General features: G+C 47.0%; 1 protein-coding gene across 1 annotated transcript in view; it reads left to right on the plus strand.

Moving 5' to 3' along the window:
* The first annotated feature begins 4,342 nt into the window (after positions 1–4,342).
* SORBS1 (sorbin and SH3 domain containing 1) overlaps positions 4,343–23,619 on the plus strand; it is a 112,717-nt gene continuing 93,440 nt past the window's right edge. The window contains exons 1-4 of the mRNA XM_077930695.1: positions 4,343–4,618; positions 10,291–10,346; positions 16,755–16,826; positions 23,518–23,613. Coding sequence (XP_077786821.1) covers positions 4,584–4,618; positions 10,291–10,346; positions 16,755–16,826; positions 23,518–23,613 — 259 coding nt within the window. The 5' untranslated portion in view covers positions 4,343–4,583. The remainder of the gene's footprint in view (positions 4,619–10,290; positions 10,347–16,754; positions 16,827–23,517; positions 23,614–23,619) is intronic.

Consider the following 23,619-nt stretch of genomic DNA (forward strand, 5'->3'; position numbering starts at 1 on the left):
CATCACCCTTCATATTTTTCTCCCCTAGCCTGGCTGTCACCAGATGGAAGAATAAAAATGACACAGTGGTACCTCAGGTTAAGAACTTAATTCATTCTGGAGGTCTGTTCTTAACCTGAAACTGTTCTTAACCTAAAGCACCACTTTAGCTAATGGGGCCTCCCACTGCCACCACGCCGCCGGAGCATGATTTCTGTTCTCATCCTGAAGCAAAGTTCTTAACCTGAGGTAATATTTATGGGTTAGCGGAGTCTGTAACCTGAAGCGTATGTAACCCGAGGTACCACTGTATAAGGTGTCAGCAGGAAATGTACTCCCCAGTCGGTGTGTTTAGGATTGCAACCCGGGACTAGCCCTAGAAAAGTTGGCCTTCGTGCACTAGATCTTGTGAGTCCTGGAAAACAAGGCTTGCTTCTGGCAACGGAGCAATTGGCAGCTCGGTCTTTAATTATTTCCCTGTTGCCTGCAAAGTATCGACTTCCGTTTCCACCAGCTTCCCTATAAAACAACAACAACAAGCCCTGCATTTCAAGGGAGCCTTAACCACGATACATCTCATCTCATCTCTCTCTCTCATCTCATCTCTCTTAGAGCCAGTGTGGTGTAGTGGTTAAGAGCGATAGACTCGTAATCTGGGGAACCGGGTTCGCTTCCCCGCTCCTCCACATGCAGCTGCTGGGTGACCTTGGGCTAGTCACACTTCTCTGAAGTCTCTCAGCCTCACTCACCTCACAGAGTGTTTGTTGTGGGGGAGGAAGGGAAAGGAGAATGTTAGCCGCTTTGAGACTCCTTCAGGTAGTGATAAAGTGGGATATCAAATCCAAACTCTTCTCTCAACTTCGTTAGGAGACTTGAGCGAGCAAGCCCATAAATCTTCACCCTGAGGTTGGCATCAGTGGCGGAGAAAGCGGGTGCGGGGGTTGCGGCTCGCCCCGGGTGCCATCCCTGAAGGGTGGGGTTTGACAAAATCCCCCCTGGGCAGATCGCCGCCACGCCGATAGGGACATAGTGCACTGTGGTGCCCATAACTGTCAACTTACAGATTTGAAAATAAGGGACCAGCAGCCTCGAAAATAAGGGATCAGCAGCCAAAATAAGGGATTTTAGTCAACCAGCCAGCCAAACGAAGCCTCAAGCGGTGGTTCCCACAGCGCAGCAACCCGGCAAAGGGGATGCAGCAAGGAAACCACCGTCACCTCTCCGTTGGGAAGCGCTGAGCAAAGGCAAGTCCCCAGGCAACGTGGCCGGGCACAAGGCATACAAGCTCCACCCCCCAGTCGTTCTCAGACTCCTTATTGGGTGAGCAACGCAGCCAAGCAACACAGTTGGAGCCTCCCTCCTCCCTGGCCGGCAGGGAGGGAGGGAGAGGAGCTGCTTCCTTTGAAACCTGTAAAATTTAAGGGACATCATCAATCCGGGACAGCAGTGGGAAACGGCGCTGGGATAAGGGAGTTTCCCACCAAATAAGGGACGGTTGACAACTATGGTGGGGCCTCAGTCACCCTACAGCTGGGGGGGGGAGGCAGCAGGTGGGATGGGCTGTCATGGGCGCTGCGTCCCCAGGTGCCCAAGAGGCTTCCTCCATCGCTAGTTGGCATTTCCACCTGGGAAGTCCTTTAGAAGCCTTGTTTGTGCCTTCCTAGCTTTGGGAACCAGCAGGTCTTAAGGACAGCCTTGCCGGAATGCAGACCTCTTTGCAGTTGGACTTTTCCTACTGCCTCTCTGCCTGCCCCTTCTAAATCTCTCCCCGGGTCACTCTGGAGTCTTCTTGCTGTTATTTTTGCATAGAGTACAGCACATACTTTCGTGGCATCCTAATAGGCCTCATTTATACTACGTGAAGACAAGTTGTCTCAGGCCTGTTTACAAACCCCTAATAAGCGCCTGGCCACCCAGTTTGTCCAGCTGACGGCTGTTCTCAAGTGTCAGTGCACTACCAGGTTGGACTTGCAGGGAACAAGTGCCTCGACAGAGTTGTTGCTCTGGGCATCATCATATGTCATTTATTGATGAGGAAAGATCATTTGGAAAGGGCAGAAGAAGCAAGTATCTGATCTAATTCTTGCTGATTCTTCTTACGAGCTCCAGAGGTGTTCTGAACACCTTTAAACGTGTCGCCTTAGAAGCCCTAACTTACCTGGAACGTAACCAAATACAGTGGTACTTCGGGTTAAGTACTTAATTCGTTCCGGAGGTCCGTACTTAACCTGAAACTGTTCTTAACCTGAAGCACCACTTTAGCTAATGGGGCCTCCTGCTGCTGCCGCGCAACCGGAGCACAATTTCTGTTCTCATCCTGAAGCAAAGTTCTTAACCTGAAGCACTATTTCTGGGTTAGCGGAGTCTGTAACCTGAAGCGTATGTAACCTGAAGCGTATGTAACCCGAGGTACCACTGTAGTCACAACCAGGCAGGAGTCAAGGTCCAAGGAAACAGAACCTGGGCAGAAGATCCACACCGTGAGGGACAAGTTGCTTGGATGGAGTATAAGTTCTACTTGTAATTTTTTTCTTTTTTCTTTATTTAACATAATTGTTACAAAATATAAGCAAAATATTGCAAATACATACATACACACACACACAATCTTTCAGATAAGCACATTTATATGAAAAAAGGAACAAAAGAGAAGAAAGGAAAAAAGAAGGAAAAAAGTTGGAAGACTTTCTTCCAAGTTTATTCTACAAATATCTCAATATGAAAATAATAATAAAATTTCATTGACTTCCATCGTTTACACTGCACTTCCTATATGCATTTTAAGCAAGACTGTATCTGTTATTCCGCATTTCCCCCATACAATCTCACACAAATATTCTAATCAATAAGTTTTCTAAATCTTTCATAAATCTATTCTAAACACAACCAATACCTTACATTTAATTCTTGTCTACATAAATAATCATTTAGACATTTCCATTGCTTCTGGATTATATTTTTCGGTTTTTGTCTTATCAAATCAGTCAACAAGTCAGGAGCAAGTTCTAAGGTCAAGACATCATTAGGTCTAACAGTGTTTCTCAAACTTGGGTCCCCGGCTGTTGTTGGACTACAACTCCCATCCTCCCTGACCACTGGCCCTGCTAGCTAGGGATGATGGGAGTTGTAGTCCAACAACAGCTAGGGACCTAAGTTTGAGAAACACCGGTCAGGTATGTCAAGGCTGGTGGGCAGCTTAGGCTAGTACTGCAACTCCCCCCGGCGTCTAAGAGGATTGTGTTGTGGGCCTTAAAAAGTGGCTTAGATTACAGTGGGTTAAGAGAGCAGAGGCTTAGTGTGGTCAAAGCTTGTTGAGGCTTATGCCGAGAGTCACATTACATGAGAACCAAGTCGCTTCTGCATAAGGCAGCGTGAGAATCCGGCCTGCATTTTTGTCATGTTTGGTGAATGTATATGTGCCTCCCAATGTACACAGAGGCAAGCTATGACTAGTAGCTGATTCTTCCCTGTGAGCATGCGGTGAAGCAGAAATATTTTGCCATGTGTCAAACCCCACTGAATATTTTGAGTACAGGAGCATAAGTTTCCTATGTGGAAGTTATGCCCATGCAAGGAATTTTCTTCTGGTACGGGCGGTCCTGATTCTTCTTGGATTACCATGGCCCTGCTGTGGTTGCTGTCAATTCTCTCCTCGCCCCCTATAAAGATATTTGCAATTTCAGTTCTGCAGAGAGAGACAGTGAGCTAAAGGCTCCAGACGTTTCCATTTCCTGTTCATTTAGTTAATGTTACTTTTATGTCCCAACTTTCCCCCACGGAGTTCGATGTGTACAGGCTCCCCACCTCCATTGAATCCTCACAACAATCGTGAGAGGTAGGTTAGGCCAGGAGATGGTGACTGGCCCAAGTACACCCAGTGGGCTAAGTGGAGATTTGAAAGCTGATCACCCAGGCTCTGGCCTGATGCTAGAACCACACAAGCTCTAGTTTCTGCAGAAAATTCACCCAGGGAAAAAACAACAACCCACCGCGAATTCCCCATTGCTAGGGAGAAAACAAAACCCACAGCCCTCCTCCTACTGAGCCACTGTTGACGACTGTAGAAATATTTGCCTGACAGCTGGTGTGATCCCTGCCCCGTAGAGCTGGAACGGGTGGCATGCATAGTAGATGCCGGTTATTTGAAAATGACGACATTCAGTCACCCTCCAGCCACCATCGCACCGAGGCTGAGCTTGCCTGCTTTCCTCATGCGACACATTCAGGTTTCAGCCGACTGTTTCTGCAAAGGACTTCTCTCCCCCCCCCCCTTTCCTCCTCTTCGAGCCGGCGAGTCGCTCTCCACCGATTCCACCCCGATCTGCCGAAAAGAATTGCGGTTCTGGCTGATGTCCAAGTGAGAGGGGGACAGTGCCAGGCAAGCTGGGAGGAGGAGGACGAGGCAAATGACATGACTCAGATGAGCTCTTCTAATTATAAAGCACAGCCGGGGGTGGGATGGAGTATTTAAAGGTGTCGGAAGGACAGGAAGACGGTTTCCTGATGCCAGTTCTTCCTACACTTCAGCCAAGCAGGACACACACAGCATGCTTCGGACTCGGGGTGATAACTCTACGCCCCAGTTGAAATGAGGATTGCAGAATATGGCACCTGCTCTGGTAGAAGAACCTGACCAAAGGTAAGGGGGCAGTGTGTCCAATTTTAGCTCTCTAGTACAGTGGTACAGTGGTATCTCGGGTTACGTTACCTTCGGGGAACGTAATTTCGAGTTACGAACGTGGCAAACCCAGAAGCGCTTTATCGCGCCGTGCGTGTGCGCAGAAGCGACGCCTGCGGATACGGGCTTTTCGTATGGACTCCCAGGACAAATTAAGTTCGTATCCAGAGGGTCCACTGTACCTTGGTTCTCAAACGCCTTGGTACTCAAACAACTTGGAAACCAAACACTGCAAACCCGAAAGTAAGTGTTCCGGTTTGTGAACCTTTTTTGGAAGCCAAACATGCTCTGTTTTGAGTGTTACGCTTCCGATTTGAGTGCCACACTTCCGTTTTGAGTCTTACGCTGAGGTCTGTCTGGTTTTGCTATTTATTTTGCTTTTTTGTTTTTGCGGCTCTTTTTGTTTTCTTTTTGTGACTGCGTAGAACCCAGTTCAGCTACTGATTGATTGATTGCGTGACTGCAATACATTGTTTATTGCTTTTATTTTATGGATCAGTGGTTTCGTTAGGTAGTAAAATCCATGTCAATTTGCTGTTTCAGGGGTGGTTTTTAAAAGTCTGGAACGGATTAATCTGTTTTGCATTACTTTCTATGGGAAACCGTGCCTTGGTTTTGGAACGCCTTGGTTTTGGAATGGACTTCCAGAATGGATTTAGTTTGAGAACCAAGGTACCACTGTAAATATTTCTGGCCTCTTGCATTGATGCGGGTGCCGCATTGACCAGCCTGTGTCGTATAGTTTAATTTCTAGTCCCGTCCTGGTTTTGAGGCATTGGTCAACTGCAGCTGTTGTTGAGAGAGTTTCTGGTTGTTGTTTTTAGGCGGCTTGGAGCTGGTCAGAGCTACAAAGGTCTATAGCTATCACACATCCAAAGGATTGGCAAGGGTTATGCGAGGAAACTTGTGAGATGCCTGGAGGTGTGCCATTCCTGTTGCAGGGTTTTTGTTGTCATAATGGCAAGCGCAGTGATCCGTCAACTTGGGCCTTCCCAAATTCAGACCTCGCCTCTGTCATTAACCTGTTAGGCAGGCTTAGGCAGTCCTCCAGCGGCAATAAAAGAACAAATTACTGACCTACTTTACAGGATTGTTGTAGAGGTTTGCAATACAATGTGGCTGATATTTTTTACATGGCATTGTCCTATTACAGATTGAAAAGCAGACTAATTGTTACAGTTAGATAGTATCACATATAAAGAACTTTATACGTTTTCTCCTTACCAATCTACAGTGGTACCTCGTGTTACAGACGCTTCAGGTTACAAACGCTTCAGGTTACGGACTCCGCTAACCCAGAAATAGTGCTTCAGGTTAAGAACTTGGCTTCAGGATGAGAACAGAAATTGTGCTCCGGCGGCACGGCAGTAGCAATGGGGCCTCCTGCTGCCGCTGCACGATTTCTGTTCTCATCCTGAAGCAAAGTTCTTAACCCGAGGTACTACTTCCGGGTTAACAGAGTCTGTAACCTGAAGCGTCTGTAACCTGAGGTACCATTGTATTGGTTATGGGGCAAAATGAATGATCTGGGAGCAGCTGGTGTGGTATCATTGCTGAAATTAAGCAGGTACAGACAGACCTTATCACTCCCTTTGATGGGAGAACACTGGGAGAGTAGGATATATTTCTTAAAAATAAGTGTTCAGGTTGCTTTCTTCACACCATTGCAATATTATCAACATGGGCCAAGGTTGTTTGCATCTTTCTTTCATTTTTTTTGGGGGGGGTGTCAAATTTTTATTAAACTTTAAAATATTCACATATATATTCCAGATTCCAAATTTATTATACATTTCTCTTTAAATTTTGACTTCCCGGCGTTCGCTCCACACTGTTCTTAATCCCATCCCATTTACAAGATTACATTCTAACCAACATTTCACCTAAGACACATTATTCTATTTCATGTGTTATCAACCTTCTACCACTCCTCATGTTTCAAATCCTGCTCGCGATTTCATCTGATTATATATATTTTCAGATATTCCAAAAAGGACTTCCATTCTTCCATGCATAGTCTGCCATTCTGGTTTCTTACTTTTGCCGTTAGTTCCGCCAGTTCTGCATAGTCCATTCGCTTTAGAATCCATTCTTATTTTACTTCTTTCATTTTTAAGCAGCTAGTGCCTAGGTTGATTCAGTTGTTCAGAATAGGCCAGCATGACTTCTGATTCCTAAACAAAGCCCACATGGAGACTCTCTGTCTCTCTGGAGCACAACAGGATAAGAAGGAAAGCACATTTCTCCTAAGCTACCTTTCAAAATGGGACGAGGGTGGTGCTGTGGGTTAAAGCACAGAGCCTAGGGCTTGCTGATCAGAAGGTCGGCGGTTCGAATCCCCGCGAGGGGGTGAGCTCCTGTTGCTCAGTCCCTGCTCCTGCCAACCTAGCAGTTCGAAAGCACGTCAAAGTGCAAGTAGATAAATAGGTACCACTCTGGCAGGAAGGTAAACGGCATTTCTGTGTGCTGCTCTGGTTCGCCAAAGCGGCTTAGTCATGCTGGCCACATGACCCGGAAGCTGTACGCCGCCTCCCTTGGCCAGTAAAGCGAGATGAGCGCCGCAACCCCAGAGTCGTCCGCGACTGGACCTAATGGTCAGGGGTCCCTTTACCTTTACCTTTTACCTTTTAAAACAGGGAGAACCATGTAAAGATCCTTGAAGGGAAGGGTAGAGGAAAACGTAATAAATACAAAGAATGACACAATTCACACTGTGTTTTAGTGCTGAGGAATATGAACTGGGGAAGAAGATGAAAAACCTGCTAACTCACAAGACGTCCACCAGCGGATAGGCTGTGAGCTGAAAGTAATTTAAGAATATATTCCCATTGTTCATTTAACTAGCAACAAAGGTCCAGTGAAAGGAGGAAAGACCATCTGCCACCAAAGCCACATTTTAACCACAAGTCTATAACTCTTTCATTCTGTGTTCAGGACCAGAATGCTGAGATGCATTTTCGAAATGCAGCAACGCTGTAGAAAGGCCAGGAATGAACGGGACAAAAGTGAATGCATTCTTATATCAGCAGGAACGGGGACGCCAACAACATCTCCCTCTCTTATTCTTCAGTGTTTTCCAGGGGGGAAAAGAGCAGGACATTCCATTAGTTTGCTTCTTAGCAGCTTGCCCCCATGGGACCCCTGTGCCAAAAGGTCCCAGTACTGATGTAATGGAGTCGCAGCTGTGGGCAACTCTGGCAGCAAAACGATGTCACTTTAAGCTATGGCTTCGTTGAATGTGATTTGATTGTTCAGTGATTTGGGGCTAGGGCTGCAAAGGGGAGCAAAATGTTTGCAGTGGAAGCAGCCATGTTCCTCACTCTTAACTGGGCATTATCTGTAGGACATTAGAGCATCTGCAAAAACACAAGTAAAGGTAAAGGTAAAGGACCCCTGACAGTTAAGTCCAGTTGTGGCCGACTCTGGGGTTGCGGCACTCATCTCGCTTTACAGGCCGAGGGAGCCAGCGTTTGTCCGCTTCTGCAGACAGTTTTTCCGGGTCATGTGGCCAGCATGACTAAGCTGCTCCTGGCAAACCAGAGCAGCGCACGGAAACTCCGTTTACCTTCCCGCCATAGTGGTACCTATTTATCTACTTGCACTTTGAGGTGCTTTCAAACTGCTAGGTTGGCAGGAGCAGGGACCGAGCAACAGGAGCTCACCCCGTCACGGGGATTCGAACCGCCAACCTTCTGATCGGCAAGCCTTAGGCTCTGTGGTTTAGACCACAGCGCCACCCGCAAGAAACACTAACTGATGGTAAAGAGGGTAGGGGGAGTAAAGGCAGCACATTTGTAAAATGAGTTACCTTTTGAGCCCAAATATTAACCTTAGCTTTTCTTCAAGCAACAGAGAATATAGCCATTCATAGGGTGCATCCAGACTTCCTTTTGCACTGTGGTTTTCAGGCACATGTCTGAGCTTTAAAGATTTGCATCTGAGCAGTTCTTTCTTTCTTTCTTTCTTTCTTTCTTTCTTTCTTTCTTTCTTTCTTTCTTTTTATCCTAGCCCTTTCCCTGGGAAAACCAGTGTTTTACCGCTGAATTGGAGCGAATAATAGCCCATGAAAAGCCTGGCCTGTGTCTGGAACACATGCTTAGAAATGTTTCACAAACGGAAGTCTGGATGAACTCTCAAATGTCGGCATCCATGGCAGCTCTGCTGCCACTCACCATGTTTCATGCGCAAACATTAATGTGCAAAAAGAGCCAACACATCACGGCAGCAGAATGATCCCACAATAAGACCTTACGCAACATACAGGCAAGACACAACTGGGCAGGCGTTAAGAAACCAAAGTGTTTCCCACAGTGCGCGACACCATGGGTCAGCCCGCACAAGGGCTTGAACCCGGAGCGTCACAAGCAGCCTGCAGGTAGCTCCATTTTTGAGCAGCAAACACGCAGGGCTTCGCCCTAAAGTCACAGGGCAGCTTACATCAATTACAACACAACATTGATATTAAAAACACAACGTTTAAAACAACAATATAGGAGACACCAGACTTGCAGCAGTAGAGACTGGGTTCCTGTCGAGTTTGTGTGTGTGTGTGTGTGTGTGGAATCCCGAGGCAGAGTGCCTAGAACAGTTTTGAGATAAGTGTTAACAAATACTGAAAAGTCAAATTCTTGTTGGACCAGACCATTTGTGGTTGCCGCATCCCCCAGAACATGATTTCACCTTGGCTCCCATCAGCAGGGCTCCCACTTGTATGCTCTTGAGTTCTCCAGATGTGAGAAAAGAATAAGGCAGCCAGCCCATGACAGATATGCACCTGGGATGTGTGTTTTCTTGCTAAGCCTTAAATACTGCGGTTGTCTCTGGCTGCAGAGTTTGATGGGTCCCTCTTCCCCTCACGGCGATGAAAATGGAGTGGGAGAAAGTGGGGGAAGGGTAGTATCAGTGGGAATGTCGTTTTTAGCTCTTGCACATGTAACATGACACCATTACTGTGGGAAACATGCAGGTGGCGCTGTGGTCTAAGCCACTGAGCCTCTTGGGCTTGCTGATTGGAAGGTCGGCGGTTCGAATCCCTGCTCCCGTTGCTCTGTCCCAGCTTCTGCCAACCTAGCAGTTTGAAAGCACACCAGTGCAAGTAGATAAATAGGTACCACTGCGGCGGGAAGGTAAACGGCGTTTCCATGCACTCTGGTTTCCGTCACAGTGTTCTGTTGCACCAGAAACGGTTTAGTCCTGTTGGCCACATGACCCGGAAAGCTGTCCGTGGACAAACGCCGGCTCCCTCGGCCTGAAAGTGAGATGAGTGCCGCAATCCCATGGTTGCCTTTGACTGGACTTAACCATCCAAGGGTCCTTTACCTTTACCTTTTTTTATATTGAAACAGGAGTTGGGGCTGAATAAAGTCCTCCAAGCATCTCTTTGTGTCTCTTGCTCATACTGTAGAAAGTCAAAATGTTATATTAGTTGTTGTGGGCATAGAATCATGGAACTGTAGAATTGGAAGGGACCCTGCAGATCATCTAGTCCAGCCCCCTGCAATTTAGGATAATGCAGCTGTCCCATGCAGGGATCAAACCTGCAACCTTGGCATGATCAGCACCATGCTCTAACCAACTGAGCTATCCAGGCTACTGACATACACTTGTGACCTTTCCTGTCTTTCATTTCACAGAGAGGATCCGAATTCGCATGTGGAGAAGCTGAGATCCTCTGGCACGATGACTTCTGGTAAGTTGGCTCTCTCTGTTTTTTTCTTCCGCCTCTTATCATCTTGTGAATGATGTATTCTAAGGTTACCAGATTTTTTTTCAAAGGATCCGGGGACACTTTTTTAAAAAAGAGAAAAAAGTTACTGATTTTTTAAATAAATAAATAAATAAATAAATAAAATCTTATCTTCTGTGGTCTCCTCTGTCGCACGGTCTTTCTCTGGGCCCCGGCCTGCTCTCTTGGAGTGCTAGCCACCGTGGGGTAGGCTTGGGTTGGGCCTGGGCTCGGCCACGTGTCCTTGCCCTCCCGGTGCTCTCCTACCTCTCCTCCTCAGCGGCAGCGGTGGCACACCAAGGTCGGAGCTCCCTCTTTTTTCTCCTTCTTCTTTCTCTTTCTTCATTCTCCTCCTCCTCTCCTCCTTCTCACTGCGTCGGCTCCGGGTTTTTACTGGCCCCGGAGTGCCGCTGGGCAGTCGGCCGGGGGTTCTCGCTCCCGGCTCAATTTGGGTCGTGTGTGTGTGTGTGTGTGTGTCAGCCGTTCCCCCGGTTGACGCACCGGGCGTCCCCGGTTCCCCCTTGGCAGTGGCGGTGGCAGCGGCAGTCTCAGCAGCCCGGAGCCAGCCTGTTAGCACAGTTGGCTCTGGCTGGCTTCAGGAGCTACTCGCTGCTGTGGCGCCTGCCATTTTGGCTTGTCGGAAGTCCCCATATGATGTGTCTTGTGCTGTTGAACCCATCACACAACATTCATTCCCTACTAATAAATCCACAACACTTAAAATATAAATCCAGGGACATTAAATGAAATCCGGGGACGTTCCGGGGACAGATTTTGTCCAGGGACAGATTTGTAAATCCGGGGACTGTCCCTGGGAAATGGGGACATCTGGTAACCATAATTTATTCTGCCGGAAGCAATGCAGAGAACCATCCCAGCATTCTAGGAGTAGCTTCAGGTATCGCATTTGACCGGTACCTGCACCCCTAGCTTCCAGGAACAGCATCCTTACGGAGTAGCTAGATTGAGGGCGAGGAACCTGATGTTGACTAGATGTTGACAATTCTTCTGCTTGGAATGCATCTGACCTAGAATTCCAAAACGGCCCAGAAGATCGACAACAAGTTTGGCAAGTCTGCCTCAGATGTCAAATAAGACATTTCCCTAAGCATGCAAATATTTTAAGCCGTATACTTATCTTCTGCAAGAAGTGGCCATAAACCGTGAGTGTGGGGTCTCCTTTAAGCTGCTGTTTATACTCAGGGGCAAAATGCGGGTTGTGCCCTTGATCTCCAAAGCATCTAATTTATTAGCTGAGCTTGATTTTGAGGTCCCAGAACAGTCCTCGGCTAGAGGTTGGAGGCTGCTGCTGCTGCAAGTCTGAAGTCTCAGCACAGTGTAGCAGTCTCTATGATTGAACTCACCAGATCAGGAAGAAGAAAAGTGGAAAGGCTTTCCCATTTTCCTCCTGCAGTGGCGGGGAAAGAGCAATATTAGCAAGTCTGCTCAAATCACACTATGGTGGGTTTTGTTTTGCTGAGTTAATTCTTTGTGTACCTTTGTGCAGATTTTTCAGCTGCTAACAGAAATGTGTTAAAGGTGGAAGCCTTAAGCTGTTTGTTGTGATGTAAGCTCACAGCGATTTAAGCTCCCTGGTAATCTTTTCAACTCAACGGTGTTCTCATCTGCCCACTGTCAGAAGCACTGTGACTCTGATTAACAATTGGTGGAAACCGGTTAGGGATTGTAGGGAAAGATCTGCCAAAAAAGCTGAAAAACATCTTCCATGTATGTGACAACAGCCGCGAGAGTTTTAATAGCACAAGGATGGAAGACTGAAGAAACCCCAACTAAAGAATCATGGCAAGAAAAATTGATGGATTGTGTAGAACTGGCAAAACTGACATACAAGCTACGGGACAAGGGTAACTGTGACTTTAAAGATGAATGGGAACTCTTTACAAAGTATTTGAAGACACAACAAATCGAACTGGACTCCTTGGCAGGTTTTGAATAAACATTCACAAACTTTTTATTGATAATAATCAGCTAAATAGTTTGAGGATCTATACAACTGTGTAACATGCAGAAAACAGCATTTCTAGAGAAATCAAAGACTGGAACTGAGGGAAGTTGGAGGCTGGGGGTGGGTGGGTTCTGTGGGGGGAGGGAGGAAAAATGGGGGGGGGGAAATAAGGATGATATGTTTCTGGATAATATGTTTTGTTTTAATTTTGAATAAAAAGAAGGAGGGCAAAAAACAATTGGTGGGAACCGCAATTGGTGGGAATCTGCTTGTGGGGTTTCCATGGAATTTAGCTGGCCACCCTGACAACAGAGTGCCAGGTTTGGGGCTTGAACCAGCTGAGCCCTTCTTATGTCCTCCCATTCATGTACCCTCATCATCTGGTGTCAGTGTAATTAATTTTCACAACCTCCCTGATGTTTGGAGGACATGCAACTCCAGAGAGATTTCTTCTTCTTCTTTGAGGCATATACAATACTCATGAATGCACTACCTATTAGCTTATCAGGAATGTGTCTCAAAAAATAGATTGTTATTAGCAATGTTTCACTACCACCTCCCATGCTCTCCTAGCCAGAGGGCGTGATTCTTCTACCATCCTTGGACTCTGAGGATAAGTCTTCAGAAGAGATGACACCTTCCCAGCCTGTTTGAAGCAGCAGTTACAGAACCATAGAATTGTAGAGTTGGAAGGGACCCAATTGTAGAGTTGGAAGGGACATTTAGTCCAACCCCCAGCAATGCAGGAATCTCAGCTAAAGCATCCCTGACAGAGGGCCATCCAACCTCTGCTTAAAAACCTCCAAGGAAGGAGAGTCCACCACCTCTCGTGGGAATCTGTTCCACTGCTGAACAGCTCTTACTGTTGGAAAGTTTTCCCCAAATGTTTAATTGGAATCTCCTTTCTTGTAACTTATAGCCATTGGTTCAGGTCCTACCCTCCAGAGCAGGAGAAAGCAACCATGTTCCCTCTTCCCTTGAGATATTTGAAGATGGCTATCATATCTCCTCTCAGTCTCCTCTTTTCCAGGCTAAACATACCCAGCTCCTTCAAGCGTTCCTCGTAAGGCTTAGTTTCCAGACCCTTGATCATCTTGGTTCCCCTCCTCTGCAAATGTTCCAGCTTGTCAGCATCCTTCTTAAATTGTAGAGCCCAGAACTGGACACAGCATTCCAGGTGTGGTCTGACCAAGGCAGAATAGAGTGGGACTTCTGTTGATTCAGCCTAGAATAGCATTAGCTTTTTTTGTTGCTGCCTCACACTGTTGACTCATATTAAGCTTGCGGTTCACCAAGACCCCTAGATCCTGTTCACATGTACTGCTAGTAAGCCCATCCAATATTTGTGCATCTGGTTCTTCCTGCCTAACTGCATAACCTTACATTTGTCCCTATTGAAATTCATTTTCAATAGGAGGAAAGAATTAAAAGAGACAACTTCTCTTTGGAGATGGGGCCAACTAAAGAACAGGCTAGCTGGACTTTAATAAGGTTTCAGATAACTGCGGCTCTTTGCTGAGACAACATTCCTCCGTTACCAACACTTGGGTGTGTGAAGAACTACTGTAGCTCTGAATGCTCTCCATGGTCCTGATGAAGCTTGCCTGAATCTTGATTAATCTTGGCTAAATCAAAACGAGATCCTCCCTTTTGCTGGAGGGGGGTGCAAAAGGAAAACCTCCCCATACGCTTGTGGCGAACTTATAAAGATGTCAAGACATTCTGCTGACGTTTGGGAGTATATCGGGATTTGTACATCAAGAGCAGCTTCTCCACAAAGATATCCCATTCCTTCTTACAACTGCTGGAGTGGAGGTACCTAGACAGTAAGAAGGAAGAAAAAGAAACCTCACCTGAGCATTTACTCCAGAATTTGTTTCATGAAATTTGGCTTTGGGGAAAAGTTAAGGGGCTGTTTAAACCGGCTCTAGAAGACTGTGTGCGGAAGGGAGAACAAGGCATCCCTCAGAGAAGGCAGGGACTATTGCAAGAGTCATTGGAGAATGCAAGAAAATTCTTCTTCTCTTCTTTCTCTTTTTTGTTTGTTCTGGCTCACCAGTAAGGATAGTACTCTTCTGCCCAAGCTCTCTCTCTCTCTTTCTTTCTTTCTTTCTTTCTTTCTTTCTTTCTTTCTTTCTTTCTTTCTTTCTCTCTCTCTCTCTCTCTCTCTCTCTCTCTCTCTCTCTCTCTCACACACACACACACACACACACACACACTTACAAGTGAAACTCGGAAAATTAGAATATTGTGGAAGAGTTCATTTATTTCAGTAATTCAACTTAAAAGGTGAAACTAATATATGAGATAGACTCATGACATGCAAAGTGAGGTATGTCAAGCCCTTATTTGTTATAATTGTGATGATCATGGCATACAGCTGATGAAAACCCCAAATTAACAATCTCAGGCTGATAGCATCCATGCCACGCCGCATTGAGGCAGTAATTGATGCAAAAAGGGCCCAAACCAAGTACTGAGTACATATGCATGCTTCTACTTCTCAGAAGTCCAATATTGCTCTATTTGCAGTCCTTGTTTTGCTGATTTCATTTAATAGTCTAATTTTCTGAGATTGTTAATTTGAGGTTTTCATCAGCTGCACGCCATGATCATCACAATTATAACAAATAGAGGCTTGAAAGATCTCGCTTTGCATGTCATGAGTCTATCTCATATATTGAACTTTGTTTATGTATGCTACTACAGCAGCAAGAATTCTTATCGCAAAGTATTGGAAGACACAAGATTTACCCACACTGGAGGAGTGGCAGACGCAATTGATGGACTACATGGAACTGGCTGAAATGACTGGCAGAATCCGAGATTTGGAAGAGGAAACAATGGAAGAGGACTGGAAAAAATTTAAGGACTATTTGCAAAAACACTATAAGCTGCATGAATGTTAAGAATGTGCACGATTAGGAAACTTTAGCTTCAGCAACTCGATTTGGTGAACTGAAAATTAAGTTATAAGAAAGACGAGGTGGAAACATGAAATAACTTTATTATGTTTATTTTAAGGTATAAGCAACTGAGATACAGTATTTCGAATTTAGAAACATAATATTTGAAAGATACAGTAAGATATGAAACAAGGTAACAAATTGCTGACGTTTTTATTGCAAAGAACGCAGGGTTCGGAAGATGTGGGGAAGTCCAGTTGGATTGGTAAAAATACTTTGGAAAGTTGGTTTTTTTATATTTTTCTTTTTCTCTTTGTTCTTTTCCTTTTTTCTTTATTCTGTATATTTCTGACTGTGTGAAAGAAAACTTAATAAAAATATTTATTAAAAAAAATGAGTCTATCTCATATATTAGTTTCACCTTTTAAGTTGAATTACTGAAATAAATGAACTTTTCCACGATATTCTAATTTTCTGAGTTTCACCTGTACACTTCTGTTGTTGCTGCCCAAAGGGTTTTGCATTAGCATAAAAACCCTGAACTGATAATCAGTCACCATTGCCCTGCTTCAGTTAGTCCCCTCCTCCTTAATGTACTTCCTTTGCCGACTCAACCTGGAATGATAGAGTCCTTTTCTGGAGAGAGGCGTGCATCCCATAGCGCAGTGTTAAAAATAGCTATGCCACCTTTGCTTTCACAATGCTCTACGTCTTTTAACGGCTGCGTGGGAGGCAGCCTTTCAACAGGTTCAGAGTTTCGCTGGCTAGGGTGGTCGTAGGTGAGAAAGGCTGTGCTTTACCTGTCCCATTATCAACCTTTAGTAATTAAGGACGCAACGCCTCTCAGGAAAAGAAGGGAAAAGCTTATGGAAACTCTGAGCGGGAGAGATTAATGAATGAGAGCAATGAGTGTGATCTTTTGGAAACAACTGATTAAGTGATTTTATGGTATGTTGCAATATTAGGTACAGGTAAAGGGACCCCTGACCATTAGGTCCAGTCGTGACCGACTCAGGGGTTGCGGCGCTCATCTCGCTTTATTGGCCGAGGGAGCCGGCGTACAGCTTCCGGGTCATGTGGCCAGCATGACTAAGCCGCTTCTGGCAAACCAGAGCAGTGCACGGAAACGCCGTTTACCTTCCCACCGGAGTGGTACCTATTTATCTACTTGCACTTTGACGTGCTTTCGCGCTGCTAGGTTGGCAGGAACACGGACTGAGCAACGGGAGCTCACCCCGTCGCGGGGAGTCGAACCGCCGACCTTCTGATCGGCAAGTCCTAGGCTCTGTGGTTTAACCCACAGGGCAGACAATTTGCATTTTTTTTGAGTGTCCCCTTCCCTGAACTAGGGTACCCATTGCATGGGACATCATGCTCCAAGTCTGATTCCTGTTCCTTGCTCCAGGAACCTTCCGTATACAGTGAGCACCTCAGACACTTTCCTGTCCTTGTGGATGCAGTATGAGAACGTTGTACTGATCATTTCTGCTCTTCTTTCAGAATGCAAAGAAGTTGAAGTTGGAAGCACTGTTGTGAATGGCCTGGTACTGGGCAGTAATGGACAAGACAGAGGTATGTTGAATAACAATACAAAATATTATTAGTAGCATTAGTATATGAACCACCTTCTACACAAGCATCTCAAGGCAACGGCAATAAAAATCGAGGGGACGTAGGTGGCGCTGTGATCTGAACCACTGAGCCACTTGGGCTTGCTGATCAGAAGGTTGGCAGTTTGAATCCCCATGACGGGGTGAGCTCCCGTTGCTCTGTCCCAGCTCCTGCCAACCTAGCAGTTCGAAAGCACACCAGTGCTAGGAGATAGGCACCACTGCGTGGGGGAGGTAAACGGCATTTCCATGCGCCCTGGCACTTGTCACAGTGTTCCATTGCACCAGAAGCGGTGCAGTCCTGCTGGCCGCATGACCTGGAAAGCTGTCTGTGGACAAACACCAGATCCCTTGGCCTGAAAGCGAGATGAGCGCCACAACCCCATAGTCTCCTTTGACTGGACTTAACTGTCCAGGGTCTTTTACCTTTAACTTTACCTTATGTTGAATAGGAATACAAAACATTATTATTAGTAGCATTAGTATATTAACCACCTTCTACACAAGCACCTCGGGACGCGGGTGGCGCTGTGGGTAAAAGCCTCAGTGCCTAGGGCTTGCCGATCGAAAGGTCGGCGGTTCGAATCCCCGCGGCGGGGTGCGCTCCCGTTGTTCAGTCCCAGCGCCTGCCAACCTAGCAGTTCGAAAGCACCTTCGGGTGCAAGTAGATAAATAGGGACCGCTTACTAGCGGGAAGGTAAACGGCGTTTCCGTGTGCGGCTCTGGCTCGCCAGAGCAGCTATGTCACGCTGGTCACGTGACCCGGAAGTGTCTCCAGACAGCGCTGGCCCCCGGCCTCTTGAGTGAGATGGGCGCACAACCCTAGAGTCTGTCAAGACTGGCCCGTACGGGCAGGGGTACCTTTACCTTTTTACACAAGCACCTCAAAGCAACGGCAATAAAAATAGCAAGGTAAAGGGTAAAGGGACCCCTGACCATTAGGTCCAGTTGTGGCCGACTCTGGGGTTGCGGCGCTCATCTTGCTTTATTGGCCGAGGGACCCGGCGTACAGCTTCCGGGTCATGTGGCCAGCATGACTAAGCCACTTCTGGCGAACCAGAGCAGCGCACGGAAATGCCGTTTACCTTCCCGTCACAGTGGTACCTATTTATCTACTTGCACTTTGATGTGCTTTCGAACTGCTAGGTTGGCAGGAGCAAAAATAGCAAACAAACCATTAAAACACAAATGTTAGTTGTGGAAGATGGAAAAGTCGTCTCTCTGAGTTTCCCTGCTGTAGGAGACGGTTGCCGGGTTTTCTTTGCAATATTTCTTTGCCTCAACTAGAGCCAGGGCTTTTTCGGCTGTGGCCCCGATCTGGTGGAACACTCTGTCACAAGAGACCAGGGCCCTGCGGGACTTGACATCTTTCCGCAGGGCCTGCAAGACAGAGCTGTTCCACCAGGCCTTTGGCCAGGGCACAGCCTGACTCCCTCCCTCGGCAATCTTCACAGAGCTCTGGCCCAATGGTTGCCAGTGGCTTGAATTAATTAATTTTATAATGAATGATTTTAGAGTGTTGTTTATGCTGTACTTTTGTACTGTTTTATTGTTGTTAGCCGCCCTGAGCCCGGCTTCAGCTGGGGAGGGCGGGATATAAATAAAATTTATTAATTATTATTATTATTATTATTATTATTATTATTATTATTATTACTTTTGCGAAATCCACGTATATGTAACTAAATTTCAAGGTGAGAGTTGAGCAATAAATTCCCCCAAATCAGTGGGGGGAAAGTTAGAGTATTAAAGTAGAGGAGCAGTCTGCCTGATGCTGCAGTTGACCTGCTTCTGTAGAAGGAAGGTTACTCAGAGAAACCCAAAGGGAACAGGAATAGTCCCCCGTGGAGTTAAGAGAAGTTGTCCAAGGTGCCTGTGAACAGAAGAATCTCTTGAGGCTTCCCTGCAGCTTCACAGCCTGTCCTTCCTGGCTGCATGCTTACAGTGCCAAGGATGCTAATACACTGCCAGCTCAAGCCCTGCATATTGAAAATACTCCCCGCTCAGTTGCAGAGGAAGAGGTGCTGTTTTGTTTTGCAGCATCTTGGAGGAGGGCTAAGTCTGGCTTTCTCGGAGAATGCTTTGAGCTCTGGATGTTATCCAGAGCATTTCTGGCTTATCTGGAGCTGCCTCAATCCATTCTGCATTGGGGCCCTATTTAGAATTCAGGATTTGCTGCAGTCTCAGTTCCTCGTCCCATGCCTGTAAAAGGTAATGGCAAAGGGGCCCCTGACCATTAGGTCCAGTCACGGACGACTCTGGGGTTGTGGTGCTCATCTCGCTTTGTTGGCCGAGGGAGCCGGTGTACAGCTTCCGGGTCATGTGGCCAGCATGACTAAGCCGCTTCTGGCGAATCACAGCAGCGCACCGAAACACTGTTTACCTTCCCGCCAGAGCGGTACCTATTTATCTACTTGCACTGGTGTGCTTTCGAACTGCTAGGTTGGCAGGAGCTGGGACCGAGCAATGGGAGCTCACCCCATCGCAGGGATTCGAACCGCCGACCTTCTGATCAGCAAGCCCAAGGCTCTGTGGTTTAAACCATAGCGCCACCCGCATCCTGTTATGTCTGTAAAAGATTAAACAAAAAACACAGAAGCTGATGTGTTCAGTGTAATGTTTAGTTTGGCCCCCCAGGTATTCACCTTTCATATGACACTGTCATTGCAGGGTGGGTGACTTCATATGAGGTTGGCTTATGCCTCCCCTCCTGGTAATATCCCGCCCGCCCCAAGCTCAGCTGATAGGAGAGTACAGCTCAAAAGCATGGGAAAGGGAGCATGGCTGAGTCCTGCTATTGAGTTGTGGGCGGAGGAAGATGTCTTTGCCTTTCCATGACATCTGATGGGAGGGCGTTCCACAGGACGGGCACCACCACTGAGAAGGCCCTCTGTCTGGTTCCCTGCAACCTCACTTCTCGCAATGAGGGAACCACCAGAAGGCCCTCGGCGCTGGATCTCAGTGTCCGGGCTGAATGATGGGGGTGGAAATGCTCCTTCAGGTATACAGGACCGAGGCCGTTTAGGGCTTTAAAGGTCAGCACCAACACTTTGAATTGTGCTTGGAAACGTACTGGGAGCCAATGCAGATCTCTCAGGACTGGTGTTATGTGGTCTCGGCGGCCACTCCCAGTCACCAGTCTAGCTGCCACATTCTGGATTAATTGCAGTGGGGTCACCTTCAAAGGCAGCCCCACGTAGAGCTCATTGCAGTAGTCCAAGCGGAAGGTAACCAGAGCATGCACCACTCTGGTGAGACAGTGCGCGGGCAGGTAGGGTCTCAGCCTGCGTACCAGGTGGTATTGTGATGCCTGGTTTATTTTATCCGTTTTCCTTGGTAGCTTTTCTCCAGAGTTCCAGAACACATAGGTTAATGGGTTAAAAATAAGGACATGAGTGGCATTTCCATTTTATTCTGCACTCTTGCCACACAGTTTCCCTTGTTTCCTATAGAGGTGAGATCTGTGCTACATATGGTAACGAAGGGTTTCTTTCTCTACCCATGTTCAGATGCTACATATACAACGATTCACTAGTTGTTTACGCTGCTTGAATCTTTCCATGCCATGTTTCAACAACAAAAAATCCATTGGGGGCCGTTCTTGCCATTTTTAAAGTCCCTTCCAGGTTCGGTGTGATGAGTAAGCGCATGCTCACATGTCAATTGGACACACATAAATTCAGAGATGCCTGTAGTTGTGAAATAGACCCCATGCAATCCTGCTCATTGCCAAAGTCAGCAGTATTTCAAAACGATAAGTGCTGGAGCTTTTCACATACAGTCATACCTCATGTTACGTTTGCTTCAGGTTGAGCGTTTTCAGGTTGCATCCTGCGGCGACCTGGAAGTACCGAAAAGGGTTACTTCTGGGGTTTGCCGCTTGTGCATGCGCAGACGCGGGTTGCATTCTGCTCATGTTTCGAACAGGCCTCCGGAACGGATCCCGTTTGCAACCAGAGGTACTACTGTATAGACTAAAGTTTTCTCTGAGGTAACCTTTGAAGCATGGGATGCGGGTGGCGCTGTGGGTTAAACCACAGAGCCTAGGACTTGCTGATCAGAAGGTCGGCGGTTCGAATCCCCGCGACGGGGTGAGCTCCCGTTTCTTGGTCCCAGCTCCTGCCAACCTAGCAGTTCGAAAGCACGTCAAAAAGCAAGTAGATAAATAGGTACCACTCCGGTGGGAAGGTAAACGGCGTTTCCATGTGCTGCTCTGGTTCGCCAAAGCGGCTTAGTCGTGCTGGCCACATGACCCGGAAGCTGTATGCCGGCTCCCTCGGCCAATAAAGCGAGATGAGCGCCGCAACCCCAGAGTCGGCCACGACTAGACCTAATGGTCAGGGGTCCCTTTACCTTTAACCTTTCAAGCAGTTTATAACCCAGACTGAAGATGCTTTCTTCTGTGCAACGCATGTTGGCAAACAAGCAGTAATTGTTTGAGACAGTGATGCTGCATTGTCAATAATATGGCTGAGGGTGAGCAGCGCTTGCTGCTGTCTAGTGAACGCTTCACTCCAGACTTGCAGAAAGTTGAGGGGATTGAGAAAGGAGACCCTATAGCAGCTCATCTCAAGACAGCGAACCTCTGGGTTCACACTGAATGCCAGAGGCAATAGCTGCTCTCTTTTGCAGCTGTATGTTATTTTAGGGTGGGCGGGGGCAGTTGACACGCTGCGGTCAAATTGCAGCTCTTCTGGGATCCTGGATTCCTCAGCTGTTTAATGTGGGCAGCCCCCAGTTCCACCGTAGCTGTCAACTCCCAAATTTGGTGGGAAAGTCCCTTATCCCAGCGCTGTGTCCCGCTGCTGTCCCTTATTGATGATGTCCCTTAAATTTCCCGGGTTTCAAAGGAAGCAGCTCCTCTCCCTCCCTCCCTGCCGGCCAGGGAGGAGGGAGGCTCCAACTGTGTTGCTTGGCTGCATTGCTCACCCAATAAGGAGTCTAAGAACGACGGGGGGGGGGGTTGGAGCTTGCATGCCTTGTGCCGATCAAATCGGCCGCGTTGCCTGGGGACTCGCCTTTGCTCAGCGCTTCCCAGCGGAGAGGGGACAGTTGTTTTCCTTGCTGCATCCCCTTTGCCGGGTTGCTGCGCTGTGGGAACCACCCCTTGAGGCTTCGTTTTGCTGCTGGCTGGGCTTTCTGCCTTTGGCTCGGAGGGGCTCAGAAGTTGAACATACCTGTGTTAGGAAAATCCCTTATTTTGGCTGCTGATCACTTATTTTCAAATCTGTAAGTTGACAGCTATGAGTTCCACTCTAGCGGTTCAGGGGAAAGGTGTTGAAGACAGATATTCAGCAGACTCCGAGTTCATAAATGTAGTCTGCTGCTGAGGCGAGGAATGTTACGGTGTCGGTTAAGGAAGAGAGGATTGGAAAAGGAAGGCAGACAGGGGGAGAAAGGTGATTGGTCTGCGTCTTTATAGTTTATAGTGAACATTGTGGAGGGAGGGTTTAGGGTTGGTGGTGGAGCACGTACGTGGAGCAGTTAAACAAAATGGAGAAAATTCCCTTCCCCTTTCTGTAAGATGTGGGTATATTTCAGGGAAAAGGACATCTGCCAGAATCAGGTGCACATACACACACTGTAACAATAACATATTGGCAGTGCCGGATTTGCGTATAAGCTGAACAAGCTGTAGCTTAGGGCCCCGCTCTCTTGGGGGCCCCAAGAAAATTTAAAGGAAAAAGACTGGATGTGCATTTCCAAAATATAAGATAAAAAACGAATAAAATAAAACCTACATACAGCAACAGTGTTCTGTGTTGTGTAGGCTCCTATTTGTTATGTGCAAATGGCTTTAGATACCTATTAGGTCCATAAATAGGGACGCGGGTGGCGCTGTGGGTTAAACCACAGAGCCTAGGACTTGCCAATCAGAAGGTTGGCAGTTCGAATCCCCACCACGGGGTGAGCTCCCGTTGCTCGGTCCCTGCTCCTGCCAACCTAGCAGTTCGAAAGCATGTCAAAGTGCAAGTAGATAAATAGGTATCACTCCGGCGGGAAGGTAAACGGCGTTTCCCTGCGCTGCTTTAGTTTGCCAGAAGCGGCTTAGTCATGATGGCCACATGACCTGGAGGCTGTACGCCAGCTCCCTCGACCAATAAAGTGAGATGAGTGCCGCAACCCCAGAGTTGGTCACGACTGGACCTAATGGTCAGGGGTCCCTTTACCTTTAGGTCCATAGATTACCATATAGCATATATTCAACACTAGAAAACAGTGACAATTTGTTGCTGACGAAGGACAGCTGGACATATAAAGGGCACCATTACCTTCAGTAGCTTAGGGCCTCATCAAACCTAAATCTGGCCCTGAATATTGGGACTGGTAACCAGTCTTAAACCTGGGCCTTCTCGCACCAGCAGGAGCATATCTCAGGGAGATAAGAAAGAGGGAAAATTTACCCTCATTTCTCTAGTCTCCTTCCTGGAGTGGTCGGAGAAGCACTACAAGTCTCCTCTTCCAGACTGCCTGGAAATCAAAGCCTTCTTGGTCTGTGTTGGGGAGAGAGATGCGTATGACAGCCTAATGTTTTAATTATCAAGTTTTCTGACATTGTTTGAATACTTTATGTCATGTTTCTCCACATGCCCTCCCCCTTTTGTTTCTTCCCGACTTGGACGCACCATCTTCTGTACCTTTTATGTTTGCAGCGAATGATGTCCCTTTATGTTCACGCTCTGTTTCTGCTGTTAAAATAATTCCCGTGAAGAAAGTGAAAAGTTCTCCTGGTCCAGTGTTGCCGACAGGTATAA

This window comes from Podarcis muralis, chromosome 6 (assembly GCF_964188315.1).
Source record: "Podarcis muralis chromosome 6, rPodMur119.hap1.1, whole genome shotgun sequence".
Lineage (NCBI taxonomy): Eukaryota > Metazoa > Chordata > Lepidosauria > Squamata > Lacertidae > Podarcis > Podarcis muralis.